Source organism: Sitophilus oryzae, unplaced genomic scaffold, assembly GCF_002938485.1.
Source record: "Sitophilus oryzae breed Bouriz unplaced genomic scaffold, Soryzae_2.0 scaffold_111_pilon_pilon, whole genome shotgun sequence".
NCBI classification, from domain to species: domain Eukaryota; kingdom Metazoa; phylum Arthropoda; class Insecta; order Coleoptera; family Curculionidae; genus Sitophilus; species Sitophilus oryzae.
This window is the reverse complement of record NW_022145749.1, coordinates 7,851,878-7,873,516: the sequence shown is the minus strand read 5'-3', so window position 1 is coordinate 7,873,516 and position 21,639 is coordinate 7,851,878. Positions and strand designations below refer to the sequence as shown.

Genomic DNA, 21,639 nt, shown 5'->3' with positions numbered 1-21,639 from the left:
GTTACCTGTTCAGGCAAAACCTATCAAGTAAAACTTTGTGTATACCGGGTGCGTCTCAAAAGTGGCTCACCCCTGTAACTTTTTTATTTTTTCAGATAAAACAACGAGATTTGGTGTGTTAATATATGACATAAATTGGGATTGATTGACGTATTCAATCGTTTTCGGTCACTTCCGGTTTCACCGGAAATGACTACAACTTTTGATTTTTAAATGGCATCCTCGGTATTTTTTTACTTTATTCGATAGAAAATGACACTCTGAATCGAATGACATATCATACGTCAATTTTTGACATAGTCGCTCAAAAACAAATTCTATTTTAAATTTCAATCTAGAATGCCATGGCTGTGTTAAAAACACTAATTTTTAATCAAGAGGCCTTGGAAAAATAGATTTGATCGTCCAATGTTTTTAGTGTCTTGTCCTGGCCGGTTAAAAGATGCCCAAATCGTATTTTTAATCATATCTCAATGATAAAAAATTATGAATGAAATGAAAAAAAAATTATTAAAATGACAGATATCAACTGTAACTATCAGATATCCTCTCGCTGGACGAACTATATATTTCTTTTATCGATATCTATGACCTAAATATGGTTATTTGTTTAATAAACATCATGTGCATCCTTTTAATTAAACATATTTGAATTATGTAGGGATGAATTGACGAAATATATGGAGTCAAGAGGAGCAGCGAGTCCGGGTGTTTTAGTCTTGACCACGATGTTAAGCAAACCGTTTAGAAGACTGGACAAATATTCGGGAATGTTACAAGAACTCGAACGACACGTGGAGGAGTGTCATCCGGACAGAGGTGACACTCAGCGGTCCGTCAGTATTTATAAAGATATAGCTGTAAGTTCATATACAGAGCGATCAACAATGGTTGAAATAGTTGGCAATACTGTGTTAGAGGATTTTATTATTATTTTTCTTTTTCTTCTTGTAAATTTTAAAAGTTTTAACTTTGATATATATTTGTCAAATTGTCATATTTTTCAATGTAAAATATACTATTTTTCAATACAACTACAGTGTTCAACATAAAAAAGAATATTAACATAATGTATTTTTGTCGCGGTATTCAATACAAGGTAAAAATTGAATGTAATCGGCGAAGTAACTTTTATTCAATTCAGAATTGCCTTTATTGAGCAGAGTTTAAGAATTTATTAAATATGTAAAAACTAGTGATGTTATAACTCGAAATTTGCTCGAGTACTCGATTATTGAAATAACCGACATCGCTCGATTATTAACGAGCGATGCAAGTGACGAGTTACGAGCGACGAACGCAAACGATCCTAGAATGAAATAAATTGAAATCCGATTTTAATGTGACATACTCCGTACGTATATACAGGGTGGTCCGAATTGTATTCCGGAAACTTCGGCAACATGTTCTTTAGATAAAAATAAGTAAAAAAGTTCGTATAAATGTATGTCTTAAAATGCTTACTTTCTAAGATACAGGGTGCAGAAGTTTCATTTTTATTTCAATTTTTTCTAAATAATTTCTGAAGTAACGTCAATACTTGGATGAAGATTGGTGTCTGGAAGTTTTTTGACATGAGAAATTTGATTTTGGTGTCAATACGACTTCTAACTAGTAGAGGGCATCACCTACATGTGTTTTAACTGTTTTAAAGCGTAATAACTTTTTTTCCGTACTTGTATAAAACTACCGAGCGAAAAAATATACATCTCTGTGACTTTTTGCGTAAAAAATATCTCTTCGTAAAAATCACTACGAGCAACCGTTCTTAAGATATTGAGAATGGCAATAGACAATACATGTCATTATTGACGAAAAATAAACACGTTGGGTAGATAGTTATTTCACTGAAATAATAAATTTAGGAAATTTTTATTTTTTTAAATTAATCATAAATTTTTCTGCAAAAAATGATGATAAAACAGTTTCTGTTGAACTTTTGGCACAAAAACATTTCAAATTTATGATTTCAGTCTAATAACTATTTAGTCAACATGTTATACTCTTTTTTTTTTCTTCCGTAAGATTTCGACAGACGATGGCAAAAAAAAAGCAGATGACTTCGATACCTATATAAATGTTTTGCATTTTGCATTTTGGACTGTGTTGTTACTTGTGTTCGTGTTTTTTAAAATTAAGTGGAGGAAAACTCGAGGGAAAATTAAGTGTTAATCCAGACCATAGTTTACGGTTAATATTCGGTGCACAGAGACCACCAGAGACACAGTTTGCCAGGGACTATGGCCAAAGAGTTGTATTTGCCACAAATAAAGTTGTATACCATCTCGAATATGGTACCAAAAACTGGATTATCTGTAAAATAACACCACACGATAGGTAAATAATACATTTTAGTACTGCAAAAACAAATTAAGATTAAAGTTAATTAACCAAAATTAGATTTTTTCAGTTTTATACAGTTTTTTTTTCACAATATTTTGAAGTAATCACTTGTCACTCAAAATTTAAACATTATGCGTTCCAATTGTACCAACTTATTTCTTTGTAAAATAAAATAAACTACTTTGAAATTAAAATGACAGACACATCTATCACTGTCAAGGATTTTGTCGTTGGACAGACTATAATTTATGTCAACGATGACCGGTATTGATAATTTCGATTCCAAATATCTCGAAAACCATTACTCGTAGCGATTTTTACCAAGAGACCTTTTTCATGTAAAAAACGTCGTAAATGTATATTTTTTACTCAGTAGTTTTATACAGGTACGGACGAAAAGGTATTACTCTTCAAACCAGTGAAAAAATATGTAGGTGGCACCCTCTACTAGTAGGAGTCATATTGACATCAAAATCAAATTTCTTATATCAAAAAACTACTAGATACCAATCTTCATCCAAATATTGACGTTACTTCAGAAATTATTTGAAAAAAATCGAAATAAAAATGAAACTTCTACGCCCTGTATCTCTAAGCATTTTAGGACATACATTTATACAAACATTTTTAATTATTTTATCTGCAGAATATGCTACCGAAGTTTCCGGAATACAGTTCGGACCACCCTGTATATTTATCCGTTGCGTATCTGAGGGACAAAATTTTACGACCTACATCGACAATGCTTTGAAATAAAACTAAATCAAGCGATCAAGCGAATCGCTCGTCGCTTGCTACTTGCCATTCATTACCGAAAGAATATGTGCCTTGCGCACGCAACTTACTGCTTGGCGCTTGGCGTTAACGAGTACTTACAACAAGCGACGCGCGACGGACGAAAAACCGTATTTTTAAATACGAGCGATATTTCGCTCTAGTGATCGCTCGGTTATTGCAATCGCTTAAAACTCGAATACTCGATTATTGAAATTAATCGTTTTTTTAATCACTACTAAAAACGCTAATTAAATTATCATTAAAACTAAATTAAATTATCATTAAAAAATACTCAATTATTTACTATTTCGATTATTTTAGCGCTATTGATAATAGCTGATGGCAACCAAATGAGCAAAGTCACAATAGCCAACCATTTCAATCATTTTGAATTGTTTCGTATTATAAATTATTGATGTGCTTTGCAGTTCTTAGTTTTGACTTATTTATTTAGACCACTTGCACAGCTACTAGAAGACAGAAGGAACTTGAGCTACAAGTATTAACTGGTCCTGTTAGAGGATGGGAAGGACCTAGTCTTACAAGTTTAGGTAATATACCCGTCTGGTCATAACCCCAAATTTATTTATATATTCTTATGGTTGTTTTATGAACATTCTTCTTTCTTTGCTAGGTGAGATCATCTACATGGGAAGTGTAGCAGTTGGATCAAATCATCACGACAGAATTTTTGTATTATTTCCTACCACATTAGTTATACTCTCAGTCAGTCATAGGTTAAGTGCCTTTATCTATGAGGTAAGCTTTAATTTTGCGTTTTTTTGTGATTATTTAATATAATTTCTTGTTTATTTTATTATTGGTTTTATGCACAGTATATATGTCAGGAAAACAATTGCATCAGGACTTAAATTACAGAAGCTTACTGTAAATCTATGTAATAAGCTTCGAAAATGGTTACTTATGCATCGTGCAATCATTCCCAAACTAATAACATGAAAAATAAACAAACAAATTTTCAGTAGTAGGTAATTATACCGTATGATCGAAAATAACGGTGTCAAAGACGGCTGGGGAATAATAATCGAAGATAATTTTGGCTATTTTCAATCTCTAGATGTCGTTTACTAAAAATTGACATAAAACTTTTGAAATAAAAATTGACAACAAACTAACAAAAATTAACACTAATTATAGTTCCAGGTACACAAATCTATTTCCATAAAATTAAGCCATAATTTTTATTAATTTTAACTTGCCATTTAAATTTTTATTTTTACTCCATATAAAAATAAGTTACAACCTTCTTTAGACCAACTGGCAGTAAGCGCCAATAAAAAATAAAGAGGGGTACGGGCCAAGTAAATGACGTCTAGAGCTTAACCTCCCCAAAATTATTATCGATCGTTATTCCCCGCCCGTCTTTGACGCTTTTTTCTATTATATGGTATAATATGTATACAGGGTAACTCGAAACTTGAGATCTCGAAAACTAGAGAAGATACGAGGATAGTTAAATTATGGCAAAGTTGTGCATTGATATGCCGTTTAGAAACATTTAAAATTCAGAGTCGTTTCGTAGATATTCGAGAAAAAATTAAAATTGAAGATTTCAATTTTATTTTATTTTTTTCTGGCGTAAAACGGCCATTTGATTAGGCTAAAATAAAACTAAAAGCAAAATTTCATTGTCACTTTTTCCTAACTACACAACGGTGTTTTCGGATTTGTCATCCGGCGTTTCGTCTTTTGACCACCATCATCAACTTTGTTTTCTTACAGACGCCATATTAGAGATTTGCAAATCTAAATAGATAAATTCATTACCATTCTAACGATGTACAAGTTACGAAAAATCGTTTTTTTTTAATAGACGGCTTTGGTTGCTTGAAAGAAAATCGCTACCATGTTAAAACTTTATTTTAAATCGAAACCCCTTGGTCTCGTAATTTTTTTCAATTGTATATTTGAAATATGGAATCAGAATAGAAAAAAAACAATAATTGCTTTTTTTTTCTGTTCTAATTATTTATTATCATACTTTATTTGTTACTACGGATTTTTTTTCCTAGGGAAAGTTATTCCTTTCCGGTCTTATAGTCACCCGCTTAGAAGACACGGACGGAGTAAAAAACGCCTTTGATATTAGCGCTCCTATGATCGACAAACGTATTGTCATCTGTCAGAGTCGTGAGGAAGCTGATCATTGGGTGGAAATCCTGACTAGGCAACAAGGATCAAGATCATCCGTCTCTTCCACTGTAAGCCACAAAGTGCTGCCCAGCCAGGCTCAATACGTGCCTCAGCCGCCGCCGCACGTAAGTTAAAACTTTGTATCGCTTTACAGTTAAAAAAAACGAACAAATTTTTCGTTAAGCCCTGTATATAACGCTTTACCTGTCAGTTAAAAGGGAAGACCCTCTAGTGATCTGACGGTAGTTTTGTAGTAGGTCTTCAGTCTTTGTCCCGTTAGGTAAAACGGAGTTAAAACAAGGGTACACACTTGAAGATTTACTTGAGTTTTATTAATTATAACATTGTGTTTAGTGAATTTGAAATGAAGAAACAATATAGAATTTTACTACAAAATTGTATTTATCGTTTAAATTTCATTTATAAACACGCAAAGCTAATTGTGAAAATCAGTAACGTTAAGTCTCTAAACAATAATTTTATACAATATTTTGTGAGACTATGCAAAAATATTAAATTTTTAGGAGTCACTACTTATTAAAGAGACTGTAATATATCCATATTATCTTTTTAAATTTATTTATATTTTTTTCAGTGTAGGCGAAAGTTTTGTTGTAAAACTGAATGATCAAGTCATTTCTCTAGATGGTCTTCCATCTTAATTCAGTTCAAGTAAAACGTCGTTTTTGTTTCATTTACACATATGGTTTTATTTGATACGTTTTGAATGATCAGGTAAAATGTTACGTGTAGACGGCTCTTTAGATATTCACGAAAATAATGTGAAAACTGTAATTCTGCAGATTTTATTGCATGCCTGTTTTGTTGTCTACATCAAAGACATCTAACTAAAAGGGAGACACAACTCTCCATTCATAAAACACCATTAAATGTGTTTACAGTCATACATACTTAACACTTTTATACAACTTTAAAAGAGATGAGTGCATAAATATGACAACTCTGTTTAGTTTCGTTTATGTTTAGGTCTACAAGTGGCGTGCCGTTTTTTATCAACAATCGTAAAAAGTAATTTTAATTTAAATTTTGATTTATATAATAACAATAGCTCCCGTATTTTAATGTTTGACGCCTTGGGAGTAGCAAAGTACAGCTTGCCATGCTAGAGCCGTTCGGTATACAAGGAAGGTAATGTGGCTAGCACTACGCTTCAACCGCCTATTATTACCTCAGGATTGTGAATCCCAAGTACTCGTTTAAGGCTAAGTCGACCTAGGTACCCAAACTATTTTTATTTTAATAAAAATAGTCGGCTGATGAAATGCCGGGTGTAGGATTCGAACCCACTACCTTGAGATTGGTAGACGCGAGCCTGTACCTCTACGCCACCGGGCACCTAAATTTTGATTTATAATATACTAAATACAAGGTCTGGACACTTCATCTTTGTGGTCTGTATTTTAATGCGTGCGACAGAGATAAATATAAATTACCGGCTGACAGACAAAATAGAGAGACAAAATAAATAGAATCATACAGTGTTGCCGGTTTTTTACCTTTGTAGGAAAAATGTGTAGAAAAAATAAACTATTTTAAAAATGTTAATGTATATTACTGAAATGAAGATCATATATCTAAGCTAAATATAATCTATTACAGCTGTAGTAAATTGAGTAACTAATTATTGTGAAAAATAAAGTTCCAGCCCTAGATGCAAAAAATATCGATTTGGGACTAGAATAATCCACCTTTATGCAAACTAAACACTGGCTTAAGCGTCTTAGATATTCAAAAATACTTTAAACAGTTCTTTTGCAAAGAAGAACAGTAAAAATTACTTGAAAAACACAAAATTCACAAACACTGCGAAGCAATACTGTTAAACATAATTTGAATGGATCCATCAAAAGTGGGCGCCATTTTTACTATTCGTAATAAAAACATCCTAAAAATTATAGAAACCAAACAGTCTTCTTGAAGCAGCGTTGTCACAGTTACTTTCGAAAATATTATCTGTATTTTAACGAAAATATTTTCACAGGTATAATCTGTATTTTAACTGAAATTATATACCTCCCCATATATTTAGCAAGCTCTGTCTATAGGTACCCAAAAATACATTAATAGCAATAATAACATACATACTTCGTTTTCAAACAAGCCGTGGATCTAACGCAATCCGCAGAAATTTGTCACAATAGATTTTTAGATAATATGTAAATAGTTTTGTCTCCTTTAAGTTAGAGGTCTTTGGTCTACATAATAAGTTCGAAAAATTTTCAGAGTACCCTCGTCTTTAGAAACATTCAGTTATTTATGCTAATATTCAGAACTATTTGCTTTTGAATTATTTTGTCTCTCAATTGTATATAATTTTCATGGATTGAATTCACTATTATCTACCACTTTCATTCTTTTTTCAAATTATTATTGTAGTTATACAATAATAATCATGAATAATCCTGATTAATCATTTTGCCCAACAGCTTGCCAGTCTAGATCCACGAGGTTATTGTAACCGATCTTCAGTATTAGCGTTCAGGACTGTACTCAAATACCTGCCTACATACCCACCAGCAATTTACCCTTCAGCAGCACCATACGCCTCCCTCACAAAATTCTTATCCAAAAAAATCAAAGACAAAATTTTAACGCGTAAGCTACTCAGGAACCTATTGTACTCGGAGCATTTAAACAAAAGGAATCTGAATGTAGTCAAAATCAGGCACCATAAGACCGAATGTACGATAATGACGAAGAACGTTCATCTGAGGGACAGCGTCATTAACTGTGATAGCGATTCTGAAACAGATTCAGATTCTAGCGACGATGAAACTAACCTCAGACGACAGAATGCGTTTGAGAGACATTCAAATGCTTCTTCGAGTGATTCTAGTAATCCTTTCGGTTATATCCGATATTATAACCCGAAATCCGGAACAACCAAACAACCGCCTGAGAAATACGAAAGTTTTATTGACTACGGACAGCCTCATAAAGTTTCCGAGCCTGACGAAGTAAGCGTATCCTCATTTAAAGGTCCCAGAGTGGTAGAGGAACTACCGAAGAAGCCTAGCATCGTTCTCACGTCAACTGCCAAAGTTAATCTCCTACAAAAACAGCTCTCTGAGGAATCAAATGCTAGTTCATGCATGATGCCTAGAAATCCGGGTTTAGCATGCGAGAATCTGCACACTTTGAACGAAAGTTTCGAAATGCAGTCACTTAATGTACCTGATAGTTATATTCCCTTGACTCGACAAAGCTGCCCTACGAAACTAGTGGGAAACAAGTTTAACGAGAGCAGCTTGACGGCGATTTACATTCCTTCCTATTCGACTAGTGAAAATAACATTTTCTGCCGTAGTAAGCCTTTAGAAACTCCGCCTAACAGCCAGTCCAGCAGCACAACGCATTCAAGCAGCTTGGAAGTGTCCGTGAATACACTCCCTTTACCTGATAGAGTTGTGGGGGAGTTATTGTACGGGGACTACGCGAAAAGCGACAGTGTGGAAACAGATTTAACTGAACAATCTACTCAAACTGTGATAAAGCCTCCGACGATGTTTCATAATTCTTCTAGAATTCCTTCCGGAACTTCGGATATTCAGAAGTTAGAAAAAAGTAACGTGCCTTTTAGGAAACACAGTATTAACTCGGACAAACCGAAAAGGAGATGCAGTATTCAAATCAACCCAAGCGATTTAAAGAGGTGCGTTAGTTCGAGATATCTGAATATGAGACCTGCGGGAAACCCCGAGCAACCGAGCACTTCCCGAAAATCAATCTGTCGATGCGGTTCGGAATACTGCCACAGTCCTCGCTCTTCGGACTCGGGAATGGCAGGAAGTTGTACGTTGAACAGTCCGGATCTTGGCAACGCCGCTGATGTTGAACCGGAACGGAACAGCAACGACATGATGAACTTACTATATCAGAAATACGAAAACTTCGGTGGGGGAATCACGCTGAGCGATATCGAAGCACGAAACTTCGAGAGCCAATGTCCTTGTTCGTCTCCGTTCGGATCTACGCCTCGTACTTCCGGTGAGGCTAGTCGTACCAGGGATTCTTTACGTACGACTTCCGTAGCTAGTATCGATATAATGCCGTCACAGTGGGACACCAAACTACGGACTACGTGTCGAACATCTCCGCAGAAATCAAAGTCGACCAGTTCGTTGCTGGATTACTCGAATAGTTCGGAAGAAGTACAGGAAGATCCGGTTGTAGAAGAGGAAGAAGACGCTCCGGTGTTTAAGTCTGGTCTGTACGCGCACTGGTGGTTGAAGGCCAAGCTGCCTCCCGCGGTGGTCCGAGGGATTTACGAAACGACCCGAAGAAAGTCGCGGGCTGCAGGCAAGGGCGCATGCGAGTGCACTGTGTGTGACGTTCGCATTTTTTGATATTTTTCATAGACATACTAAATATAACTGGCAAAGAGCAGATAATGTAACATTGCACTTTGTGTTGCTTAGTGTTTATTGGCAAATTCTTTTAATATTTATAAGAATGTTATATAATGCCCTTGGCTTTTATTCACTTTAAATCGGCGTTTTTAATTGTTTTTTTATGGTTTTGTTTATTTGAAATGTTTTTATAATCTAATATTTTTTAGGACTTATTCGTAAAATTAAACAAACAATGATATTAGTTCAGCATTGAACTTTTCCACTATATGCCTCCATTGTACCACCACTTTCAATAGATACCATAAATAAAGGAAGAGATAATGGCTACTGATAATATACTGGGTACCTAGTGGTAGCTACTATAATACAGTTCATACGAAATAAACTTTTAGCTACGTGATTAAGCTTGACCGGCAGCTTAGATATTTTTGCAAAATTATTATTATATTCAATATAACGATTTGTCTCTTAAAAAGCAGCTATTTGGTATGAATAAAAACAGCAGTGTATAGAAAAATATATTTATGTAATGACGCCAAAATAAGTTTATATTTAGTATGGATATGGTAAACCTAGCTTAGCCAAGAGTGGTTTGATATAACAATGCGACTAATTGTTTTCCATTGCTTCTCCAGTGTTCCCTGCCCCCTTGCCTGTACATTTTATTATCATTTCAAATTCATCGACAATTTATATCACTATTTAATTGGGTTTTTATATAATAACCTCCCATAGCATTATAAATAGCATATCAGATAAAGCTAAGCTGCATGATATAATTTAATTGTTATTTTTAATGCTATTATTAATGTACTGTAGTACACTGTCAGTCACAGATAAATTGTGAGAAACTACAATTTATCTGTGAATTAAAATGACAGACGGAATCTGGGAACATCTTGTTGGATAGACTAAGACTTTACTCTTTTAAATTTTTATTCTATCGACTACAGGATTAGAATGATCAATCAAATATAATCAAGTTAAGGCTAGAAATACTGTTTCGTCAGTTTAGTATGGGTTTACAAGCATCCGTCATTCGTTGTCCGTCGTATATTTTATGCAATTTTATTTGTTTAGTTACAACTCATTAGTAAGAAATTTCTGAAAGTTTTATTGGCCATCCTTAAGTAATTAAATTAACCTCATTTCATTTAATAAATTATGATATGCGCCTTGGTATTGACAGTTTCTAGAAATATCCAGTATCAAAAGCCTTTTAGTTTTTTTTCTTTGGTGTAACAATTATTGTAGAGTCAATAGCAGTACATTTTGTATTCTTTGTCGCCTTTGAAGCTGTACACAACACTAATAGTTCTGGCTATAGCAAGGACCAGTCATTATTATTTTTTTTACCGCTCCTTAAAAGTGTAAAATATATTATATAAATTAAAAGAGAATAACGACTTCCCGATAGGCGATAAATGCCCAAAATGTTCAACAAAAAAGTAAGGTTAGTTACAGTTGTAAAAAACATCCGATCTCGTACAAAAAGTTATAATTATTTTAACTTTCTCCGTTGGCGGACATAAGTCAAAAATCCCACTTCTGATATTAGATTATATTAATAATATGTGAATTTATAAAATTATAGTTATGTTTAATTTATAAGACAGACAAAGTCATAACAAGTAGTCACCGTATCGCAGCATTTGTCTCTAACTGACTGACATGCGCATCGATCACCCCCTGGACTTGCTCGTTTACTTTAAAATACACGCCAGTATTTTTTAAGCCGTAATTTAATATTACGGCTTAAAAAATACCAAAGATTTAACCTTATGTGCCATTGGCGTATTGCTAACATATAAAATTGAGCAATATGAGCAATCATAGCGTCATCGAAAGATCGTATCAACGGATGACGGATGCACGAAAAATCCAACTTAATCATTATGTATTTGTTGCAATATGTCTTAATTTTGATATTTTGTATCTTATATCTTTTCCGACATACGAAAACAATAATCTTCTGCTGTTCTTATTTCAGGCATCTCCCCTAGTGTCCGCCCTAAGCCCTAGTTCTCCCACCCTGGCAGGAGCCCCTCGAGGATTGCTCTCGCGGTGCTCCTCGCCTCCCGCTCCACCCCACGGCGCTTCCAGGGGGCCCGGTTGGTCGGCGGTTTGCCTGAGGCCGACTCCGCCCCTGAGGCCTTGTCTGGCGCTAGGCGCCGCACCTGGCGGGCCCTACCAGAGATACAACAGTAGGAGGCCGACAAATTATACGGAGGACGGTATGATATTGGACGTGATAGAGTCGTACTGTTCGTTGGGGAAACCCAGGAGTATGGTGAATTCAGGTATTGTGTCTTCTAATATTACTTTACGTAGATTTTATAATTTTGCAAAATCAACAATATTTTCTTCTTCTATAAAGTCAATAAAATAATACAATTATCCGGAGAAGTCCATTAATAAATATTAAAATCGGTCCTAACTCCAACAGAACGGGAAGTATATTATATCTAAGAAGCTGTAAAGTTATGGAAATATATTTACTTTTCCTAGTAATAATTATGTTTACTACTGTAGAGATTTTTGAATAAAAAAATTAAGGAAGGAGCATATCAGATACTGAAACAACTAAGTCAAATTAATGTATCCTAATTATTTTTAACAAGTAGTAAAAATATGAGCGAAAATGCAAGACAAATATTATTAGTTAATTCAAAGTGAATTTAATGATTGGTTGCTTTACTATACGTAACGTGTATTATACCGGGTGCGTCTCAAAAGTGGCTCACCCCTTATGAAACTTTTTTATTTTTTCAGATAAAAAACGAGATTTAGTATGTTAATATATGACATAAATTAAGATTGATTGACGTATTCAATTGTTTTTGGTCACTTCCTGTTTCACCGGAAATGGCTGCAACTTTTGATTTTTAAATAACACCCTCGGTATTTTGTTACTTCATTCGATAGAAAATGACACTGATTAGAATGACATGTCATATGTCAACATTTGACATTTTCGCATATGGTTTCTTTGAAATTATAACATGCGGCTCATAACGACAATTTGACTCGAAGTACCAAGTGTATGGTACCAAATTATTCGTAAAAAATGCTTTTTCTAAATATGCTAATGAGCCACCCTTGTTCCATTTGAAAAAATTGAGATATGATTAGAAATACGATTTGTGCATCTTTTAACTGGCCAGGATAAGACACGTAAAACATTAGAAGATCAAATCTATTTTTCCAAGGTTCCTTCATTAAAAAATAGTGTTTTTAACACAGCGATGGCACTCTAGATTGAGCTTTAAAATACGATTTGTTTTTAAGCGAAAAGGTCAAAAGTTGACATATGATATGTCATTCTATTCAGAGTGCCATTTTCTATCAACTAATGTAGAAATATACCAAGGGTGCCATTTAAAAATCAAAAGTTATAGTCATTTCCGGTGAAACAGGAAGTGACCAAAAACAATTGAATAACTAATTTATGTCCATAACAAACATACCAAATCTCGTTTTTTTCTGAAAAATTATAAGTTATGGGGGTAGCCACTTTTGAAACGCACCCGGTATGTACTTAACCGTAAAATTTCAAACAAATTCAAATGTGTCAATTGAAGCGTCAAATAAAACTCAAAAATGGGGGTTCGTAATGTCGATTCCGCCTGTAATGCATGAACACATGGATAGTATTATACTTCTTCCGTAATCTTTTTATCCAAAGGTAGAGAGATTATAAAAAGACCAAAAGGATAATAAAACTAGAAAAGTAATAGCTAGAAAGAACGCTTCAAATTTTAGTCAGAATACCTGTTCTCGATAGTATGGATGCAACTGCAACTCTGTCGTGCTGTTGTTCCATGACAAGAATGTAAAATCTGTGGACACACACTGTTCATTCACAGCTGTTAGAGGCCGGATAAAATCGGTTATCTCGGATGCGTCGTGTTCTACACGACGAAAAAAAAGTTTAAAGCTATCTTCACTGTTTTATTACCCTTCTGGTCTTTTTATAATATTTCAACTGTACCATTGCGATCAAAAAAAAGTAGTACAGCAAAATATGATTTAATCTGCTGGTCAGATTATGATTTAATTATCATGATTTAATCTGCTGGTCAAATAAAAAAAAATGAAAAATTGTCCATTTTTAAAAGGTAGGTAATTTTTTATACTTTTATTTCGCCACGTATACCTACGTTACTAAATTCGTGGGAACGCCTAAAAAGTTAGGTGGCATAATTGTATTGTTCGACGATATCCACTTCTCGATATCCTTATAGACCAGGAGTTCTATCTGGGACTACTAATTCTTGTACTACTTTTTTATCGCAATGGTACAAGTAATCTCTACAGTAAGGAATTTTTCTGATATCTTCTGAAAATATTGCTACTGAAAAAATAATACCTTAGTTCGTTCAACGCTATAGTATTTTAATTTTAGTTGATTTGAATATAAAGTTGATGAAATCTGGAACTACCATATAATATTATTTCTCCAAAAAAGTCCTATATGGGTATTTCGTCACTGCAAAAAAAAATCTTCAAAATAAAATTGTTATTTTTTATAAACACTACTGCGTTAATCCAACGGAGACTAATTGTCAGCAGTGGTCTACCAATAAACAAATTTGCCTAATGTCAAAAAAAAATACTTTACGTTTCGGAAAGTTTCTCTCTTTCCGTCCTCGGAAGCAAAAAAATACAAAGAACAAAGAAAAAACTATTTAAATGCAACTATTCGAGAACACTAGCTTTTTTAAAACAGATACGTCTACAAAAACCGTTGACGTTCTGTTAAAATGACATTCATCAAGTTAAAATTCAAAATTAACAATTACTATCTGATAACAATTACTTAATAAGGGAACTCCCCTCCTAAACATTCTACATTCTACATCTACTTAATAAGGTAAAACCAAAAAGCTTCAAACTTTCTGTATGGCTATTTTTAATTTGTTTTTAATTTTTACGTACGTTATGTTTATTTATGTTATGTTCTTTAAAACTCAAAGAAGCGATTGCCATACATTACTAACATCTACAGATGCATGAGCAATACATTGATTTTTATTAGATTGTATTAAAAAAGCCTCTTTTCTTCTTCTTTTAGATGCTATCGCTTCTTTCATTATAATTTTGGCGTTATTAAATTACTTATCTATTCTGTGCCCTGTGTCCCATTAATGCTGACAAATCTTAGATTTGTGAAAGTCGCCTTTTCTTAAATAATCTTTATGTTCTTTAATTCGAACATTTAACGGTCTAGATGTTTCACCAATATAAAATTTATCGCATTCACATGGTATTTTGTATATTACATTTGTTTACTGTTCAGTGTTCATTGGTTTAGTGTGTGTTAAAATGGATCTAAGTGTATTTTGTGTTTTGAAAGGTGTTCGTATGTTATTGTTTATATGTAGTTAAATTATTCGACTGGTGCTAGAACATAATTTAGATACACGTTTTTTAAATTGTTAACTTTAAATAAATATGCCCTCTCAAAGAAAAACATTTAAAAAACAAATTAATTAATTTATTTCTAGAAATAACAGCAAAATGAAATAGGTACATTGATTACTTATAGTTATTTACGAATGTTTCCAAATTAGGAGCTTTCGGTTTTTGTTTGCTACATTTAAGTTTTTATTACATTTATTACATCTTGCTGACAATTACTCTCCGTTGGATTAACGCAGCAGATACAATACAAAAAATAACAATTTTATTTTATAAATTTTCTTGCAGTGGCGAAATACCCATATAGGACTTTTTTAGAGAGATGAATCCGCCATATAGGTATAGATATTTTTTATAATATTATTTTTCATAAACTGACAGCTTCCTTACTGACTGTTTTTCTCACACACTGTCCAGCCCCCCTAACCTATTTCTCTCTTAGCTGAAATTCTAACCGGCGGCAACGTGCAGCTGCCCAATAAACTGGCGAGCGCCCGCTCTAGCCTCGAGCTTATACCCCAGCCCTTGCAACCGAGAAGGTATAGGCCGCACGGCCCTCTAAGGGCGTCCACGTGGTGTTGCGGCTCGTTCGTCGCGAAACAGCTGAAACGCACCCAGCATTTGGAGTAGTAGGGAATAGGCCTCCTGCGCGATACACGCCTCTGCCGTCTAGTCGAATGTGTGTGTCTCGCTGTTCTTTTTATTTGTCGTATTAGTTTGTATATTGTTGGTTATGCTAATACTACTAATTTGGTTAGTTAGGATTAAAATTGACGAAAGAAAGTTTAAGGATTGTATAAGTACAGGATAAAAATCGCAAGACTTAACCCTGGCCATTTCGGTGACAATTCTGTAATATTTCGACCGTCGCGTCGCCGTCGTAATCAGGGTTGGATAGGTAGAAAATGTTATATATTTTACCGTATTTTCTACACCAACTAATTTTCTACAAATTTTACATGTCCAGACTTAGAAAATTAGTTTTGTATATTTAAGCCGTTTTTTGAGTTTATATTTATATACTTAAATACTTTAATGACAACGATTAGTACAAGAAATAAACTAATAACGATATCTCTAATTGTTATTTATTATTTAACAAATGGATAGTATGTAATATGCCAAAAAAGCTTAAGTATTAACTTCCATATTATTTTAAATAGATATGTACAACGGATCCGTAACAGTGACTGTTGTGTCATTATAATTCACAGGTGTCACAGGCATCGTATCGTATTTTCTGTCATTTTTTGGATTCATCTGTCTAAATCATTCCTGATTTGTTAGACACGCTGGAGTCGAAGTTTACAGTTATTTGTCATTCTGTAAGCTTTGTTTTAGGATGTTTTACGTTTAGAAAAAAAGTTTTCGATAGAAAGATCAAAGTTTCCAGATTAATTCTGTGTAATTCTGTAAATTTTAAGTCTCAAACAGAACAACAAAAAGAAAGATAACAACTAACATGATGAAAGTAAGAACTATAACTATAATAATTATTATTATTATATGTATATAGTTTATGAAACCACAAGCTTTCTATGGTAAAATTAAAAAATGGAACAACAAAAACTTATAAAAATCAGACCTTTCTGTACGGTCTTCAGATTAAATAGAGAAAAATATTATAATAGTCTTCAGATAGATTATTGTCTCTTATGTTCAAGGAGTTAGTACCGTCACAGAATAGAAAGATAGCGCGCACATATATTACTATTTTAACCTATGGTTTTAACACTTGGTTTTAACAGAATTTAAAGAAAATACCAATGAAGAAACTTCTAGTGAAAAACGGCTTTAAATATACAAAATTAACTTCGTACCTGTTCTCAGATTTTATACATTTTCTACTTAATATTCTACATATTTCTACATTTTCTATGCACTTTTCTACATACACGTAGAAAATTAATTTTTTACGCGTCGTTATCCAACCCTGGTCGTAATCCGTAGGATGTTAAAAGTTGAAAATGTTGAGGTGATTACCAATTTCCGCACTTTAAATCGATTCACCTAAATATTTTATGCCCTTTGAACTTTATATATTATAAACATATTTTTACATAATATTCTATATCTAAACGGAGGTTTTCACTTTTCAGTTGATAGTTAAAGCACGGTATATCATTTATAACTGAAAATTTATATTTTAACATTAGTTAGTCCTAATCTCAAGAATATGATTCAACGTTAACGAACGCTAGCGTTCATGCTTCCAACACGCTGATCTTAACATTAACCTTAGTCCTAACAAGTCTTAAGAAATATTGGATATTTTATGTTCTTAAAGCTAGCGCTAATATTAAATTAATTACCACGTAATTTGCGCGTGCTCAAAACTAGGGTTTTTAAAAATTGTCGAAATAACATTTGACATGTTGAACATGACGGTTTATTACTGTTAATTATCAATTATTTGGGGTCTCTAGAAATGATTGAATGCTTATTCACAAACAAGTAAATGTTATCATTGTGGAAATTAGTCTCTCTAGATTTTTAAATTCTAAAAAGATTTATACATAGTTAGGTTAACTCAAAACATGAGTTTCATATGACTACAAGTGTGTACTAGAATATTCTTAAGACAATTATTAGAAATATGAATGGCATTTAAAAAAACGTTCAGTCTGCTAATATAATAACCCAACAATTTTATTGCTTATCTGTCTTAATATATAATTCTTAAAGTCTAACTCATAATTAATTTGAATAATAATTAAGACAGCTCTATGCCAGCTGCCATATTATATCTAACTCTAGATCAGCGCAATATACCGGGTGTGTCTCACTTTGATAGAAAATGACACTCTGAATAGAATGATATATCATATGTCAACTTTTGACATTTTCGCTTAAAAGAAAATCGTATTTTAAATTTCAGTCTAGAGTGCCAAGGCTGTGTTAAAAACACTAATTTTTAATCAAGGAGCCTTGGAAAAATAGATTTGGTCGTCTAATGTTTTTTGTGTCTTGTCCTGGCCTGTTAGAAGATGCCCAAATCGTATTTTTAATCATATCTCAATTTTTTTAAATGGAACAAGGGTGGCTCATTAGCATATTTGGAAAAGCATTTTTTTACAAATAATTTGGTACCACACACTTGGATTTCTAGTCAAATTGTTTATGAACCGCATGTTACAATTTCAAATAAACCGAAAGTGTGAAAAGTTGCCATATGATATTTCATTCTATTCAGAATGTCATGTTTTATCAAATAAAGTAAAAAATACCGAGGGTGTCATTTAAAAATCAAAAATTGTAGTCATTTCCGGTGAAACGGGAAGTGACTTCAACCTAACCTAAACAATTAAATAGGTCAATCAATCCTAATTTATGTCATATACTAACATATCAAATCTCGTTTTTTATCTGAAAAAATAAAAAAGTTATAGGGGGTGAGCCACTTTTGAGACGCACCCGGTATGAGAAAGAGGTTTGAACAAAGTCTCTTTTTTGCCAGAGACATAATTAAAAAAATTGAAAATTAACATGTATGTCAGTACGTAAAATCTTTGACCTCCTTCTCAAAAAATTAAATCATCCCATACTCTTTCAGAAATTTTAATCCAGACTACAGAAAAATAATCACACATTGTGTATCGCTCCCTATGTTTATCTAATTCGAATTTATCTCACATTTCCCGCCAGCGTATAATCCTTTACTTTTTTCCCCTATATTAATGGTTTTCACTATTCATTTTGGTGTGTTGAAAAATAACGTTGATTTCTTGATCACAAGAAATCTAAATTGCGACCACCTTATGCATGGCTTTGAACTAACAACATATGTCGTAGAATAGCAATGGCAAAGTTTATAGAATTCAGTAAACTTTGACAATGGCATATTGACGAAAAGAAATTCACAGTTGTGCAACAACATACTTCGCTCATATGTCTTTAATTTATTTAATTACACACTTTGAAAATATATTTGTATGTCTAAAGAATTCTAATTGAATCTCATTAAGTTCGGGGTTTAATGTTAAGAATGATAATTTATATATTTTTTGACTTATATTAACTTAATATAATATACAGTGTGATTCACTGTCGATGGTAAGTTAGGCGTTTATGGAGAATATATATAATTTGTATAAATGCACCTGCTCTAATATAAATTTAAATTTAAAAATAATATTAATTTTAAATAGCGTTTTAGTGTTGCTGCTTGGTTCTTCCCTATTATTTTAGACATAGATAAATGAAACAAGTTTAGATTGAAAAGTGCCCATAAGGACAATGTAAATACTATTTGGCGCTATTCTTGCAACGGTCGCAACCGAAAGCTTTTGATAATTTCGGAGCGGTTCGGCTTTTTCCCGAATTATGTCGCCAAATATTGTTTATTCAAATTTATTATTATTTTCTTTAATTTTATAAATAAAATACAGTGTGTTGCATACAAGAAACTTTATTTTATATAAGGACATGTATGAAATACCTATGAAACATTGGAAACCGACGTTATGCCAAGATCCACGATGGATTTTTGCAGTTCACAGTTCACACAGTTGAGTAAATAAAATTTAAATTAACTCACAAGATAGCAATAATTACTTTGAAAATGGACGCTTTAAACACTTTTCGGTATTTTTTCAATGAGAGCGGTTTAAATTTTGAACGATTTTATAATTTTTGAAGATTCTGACTTTGACAAGAGAAAATTATTTCTGCTTTGTTTGTGGTTGTTCTTAGCAACCGCTATAGCAGCGCCAGATCGCGTACAACGGTCGCGACCCAAAACAATTATATATTTTGACGGGCATTCCAATCTCAATTTATTTTCTTTATCTATGATTTTAGATAGAACAATACTGAACAATGAATAACTGACATAAAATGTGTTCTGCCATTTCTTCTTCCGATTGACAACATCGGCACATGGCTTCATCTGCCAATTTCACAGCTTTAGATATCTGATCTTGCACTGCTTTGTTACTAGACCAGTTACAGTTTTGACGGTACTTATCAAGTCTGCCGTAATTTTCGCGAATCTTCTTCTAGGGATTTTTTTCTATACTCTAGTATTTTTTCCATCATTCTATAGATTTGTTGGCCACCCACTATTTGAACCATTCTAGAGATCTGTTGGCTAGCCATTTGTTGTTGTTGTTGGCCCCCCCAATTCTTGAAGTAATGATACTACTATTTTTCAAATGTAGCAGCAATACCGTAAGGCTGAAAATAATAATTATTTTCTATTAATTCTTTCTAATTCTTTTCTTTCTTTGCTCCATGAATCTAAATTATTTAGGTTCATGGAGCAAGAGCATTTATGTAAGAATCCATATTTTCAAAAAATCCATTTTTTCGATGTCTAACTTACCATCAACGTGAATTACCCTGTATATCAGAAGATTCAAGTATTCATTAGAATAAAAATATCTGATCATTACTACTAGAGAGAGAGAGTTTTTCAACAATATCATTCGGCAACTAAAGTGATAGCCATAATTAATACTGAATGTTTTTTTGCAAAAGAGATTCATTTTTAACGAAATGTTTAACATTTTTTTTTGAAACTTTATAGATTTATAATAGTCATTGTTTTTCTTTCTCTTTCAGTAGGCGCTATTGATAATTCAAAAGCGCAGTTTACTAAATTGACTAATGAAGCCATAAGCGCCCTCCAGTCCAAGTATTACGTTTTAGAATATAAAGTAGGAACGTTGTGTACCCAGCTGAACGAGGAGAGAGAAGCCAGGATCAGTCTGCAGAACATCGTCATGAACTACATGACGGCCAACGGAAAGGATTTGAAAGAATTCGACAGCATCCAGTTACCCGCATTAGAGAACAACGTTTAGTTTGTTTCCTTCCTTTTATGATACAGGATGTATAACGGTTTTTTTTGTGAAACGGTCACAAAAAAGTTTTAATGAAAAAAATCGTATTTGTTAACAAGCAATCGTCTCCTAAATTTTTTAGCACATAATTCATGTACACCCTGTAGAATTAAAAAAACGCAACGTTTGACTGAAATTGAATATACCTGATAGTATTTCTAAATCGTCTAGTTTTAAGCTATTAAATTATATATTGTCGCTATAATAGATTGTTAAAAATATTTTAGTTGTTTGTTATAGTTGAATTTATATCTACTAATTTAATCGTGGACCATTAATTATTTTTTATAATTCTTGATTGTATATCAATTAAAAATACATATATGTATACCATAAATATTTGTTTTTTTTTCGCTAAATATCGAGTAGCAGAAAAAATAATTTATTAATTTTCTTGTTTTTATCGTACTTCGGTACTAATAGTTCCTAGTTCGGTACTTCGATAGTTAGCGTATACCTTAGCCACAGCAAAACAACCCTGCTATCATATACTGTGATCATATACCGTATGATCCTTGATCGAAAAAACGGTGTCAGCGATGGTTATGACACAAAATATAAATCAACTGTTTGAACAAGTTGATTTCTATTTTGTGGTTATGAAATGAGGATCGCTGTCAGGGTTCGGAAAACTACATGTTATTTTTTAAAACTACATAAACTACATGTAATGTAGTTTATGTAGGGGGTGTAATTTATGTAACTTTCAAATATCAAAGGGGTAAAGG

The 21,639-nt window shown here is 33.0% G+C and overlaps 1 protein-coding gene across 5 annotated transcripts in view; it reads left to right on the top strand.

Annotated features, from left to right (window-relative positions):
• LOC115885013 (rho guanine nucleotide exchange factor 7) overlaps positions 1-21,208 on the top strand; it is a 45,987-nt gene extending 24,779 nt beyond the window's left edge. For 4 of the 5 annotated variants that reach the window (XM_030903770.1, XM_030903763.1, XM_030903776.1 and 1 more), the window contains 6 exons: positions 662-860; positions 3,575-3,671; positions 3,755-3,879; positions 5,154-5,399; positions 7,722-9,594; positions 11,638-11,815. In XM_030903770.1, coding sequence (XP_030759630.1) covers positions 662-860; positions 3,575-3,671; positions 3,755-3,879; positions 5,154-5,399; positions 7,722-9,594; positions 11,638-11,669 — 2,572 coding nt within the window. In that variant the 3' untranslated portion in view covers positions 11,670-11,815. Of the gene's footprint in view, positions 1-661; positions 861-3,574; positions 3,672-3,754; positions 3,880-5,153; positions 5,400-7,721; positions 9,595-11,637; positions 11,948-20,630 lie in introns of those variants that run through there. The other variant, XM_030903785.1, reaches the window with a different exon arrangement.
• The last annotated feature ends 431 nt before the right edge of the window (positions 21,209-21,639 follow it).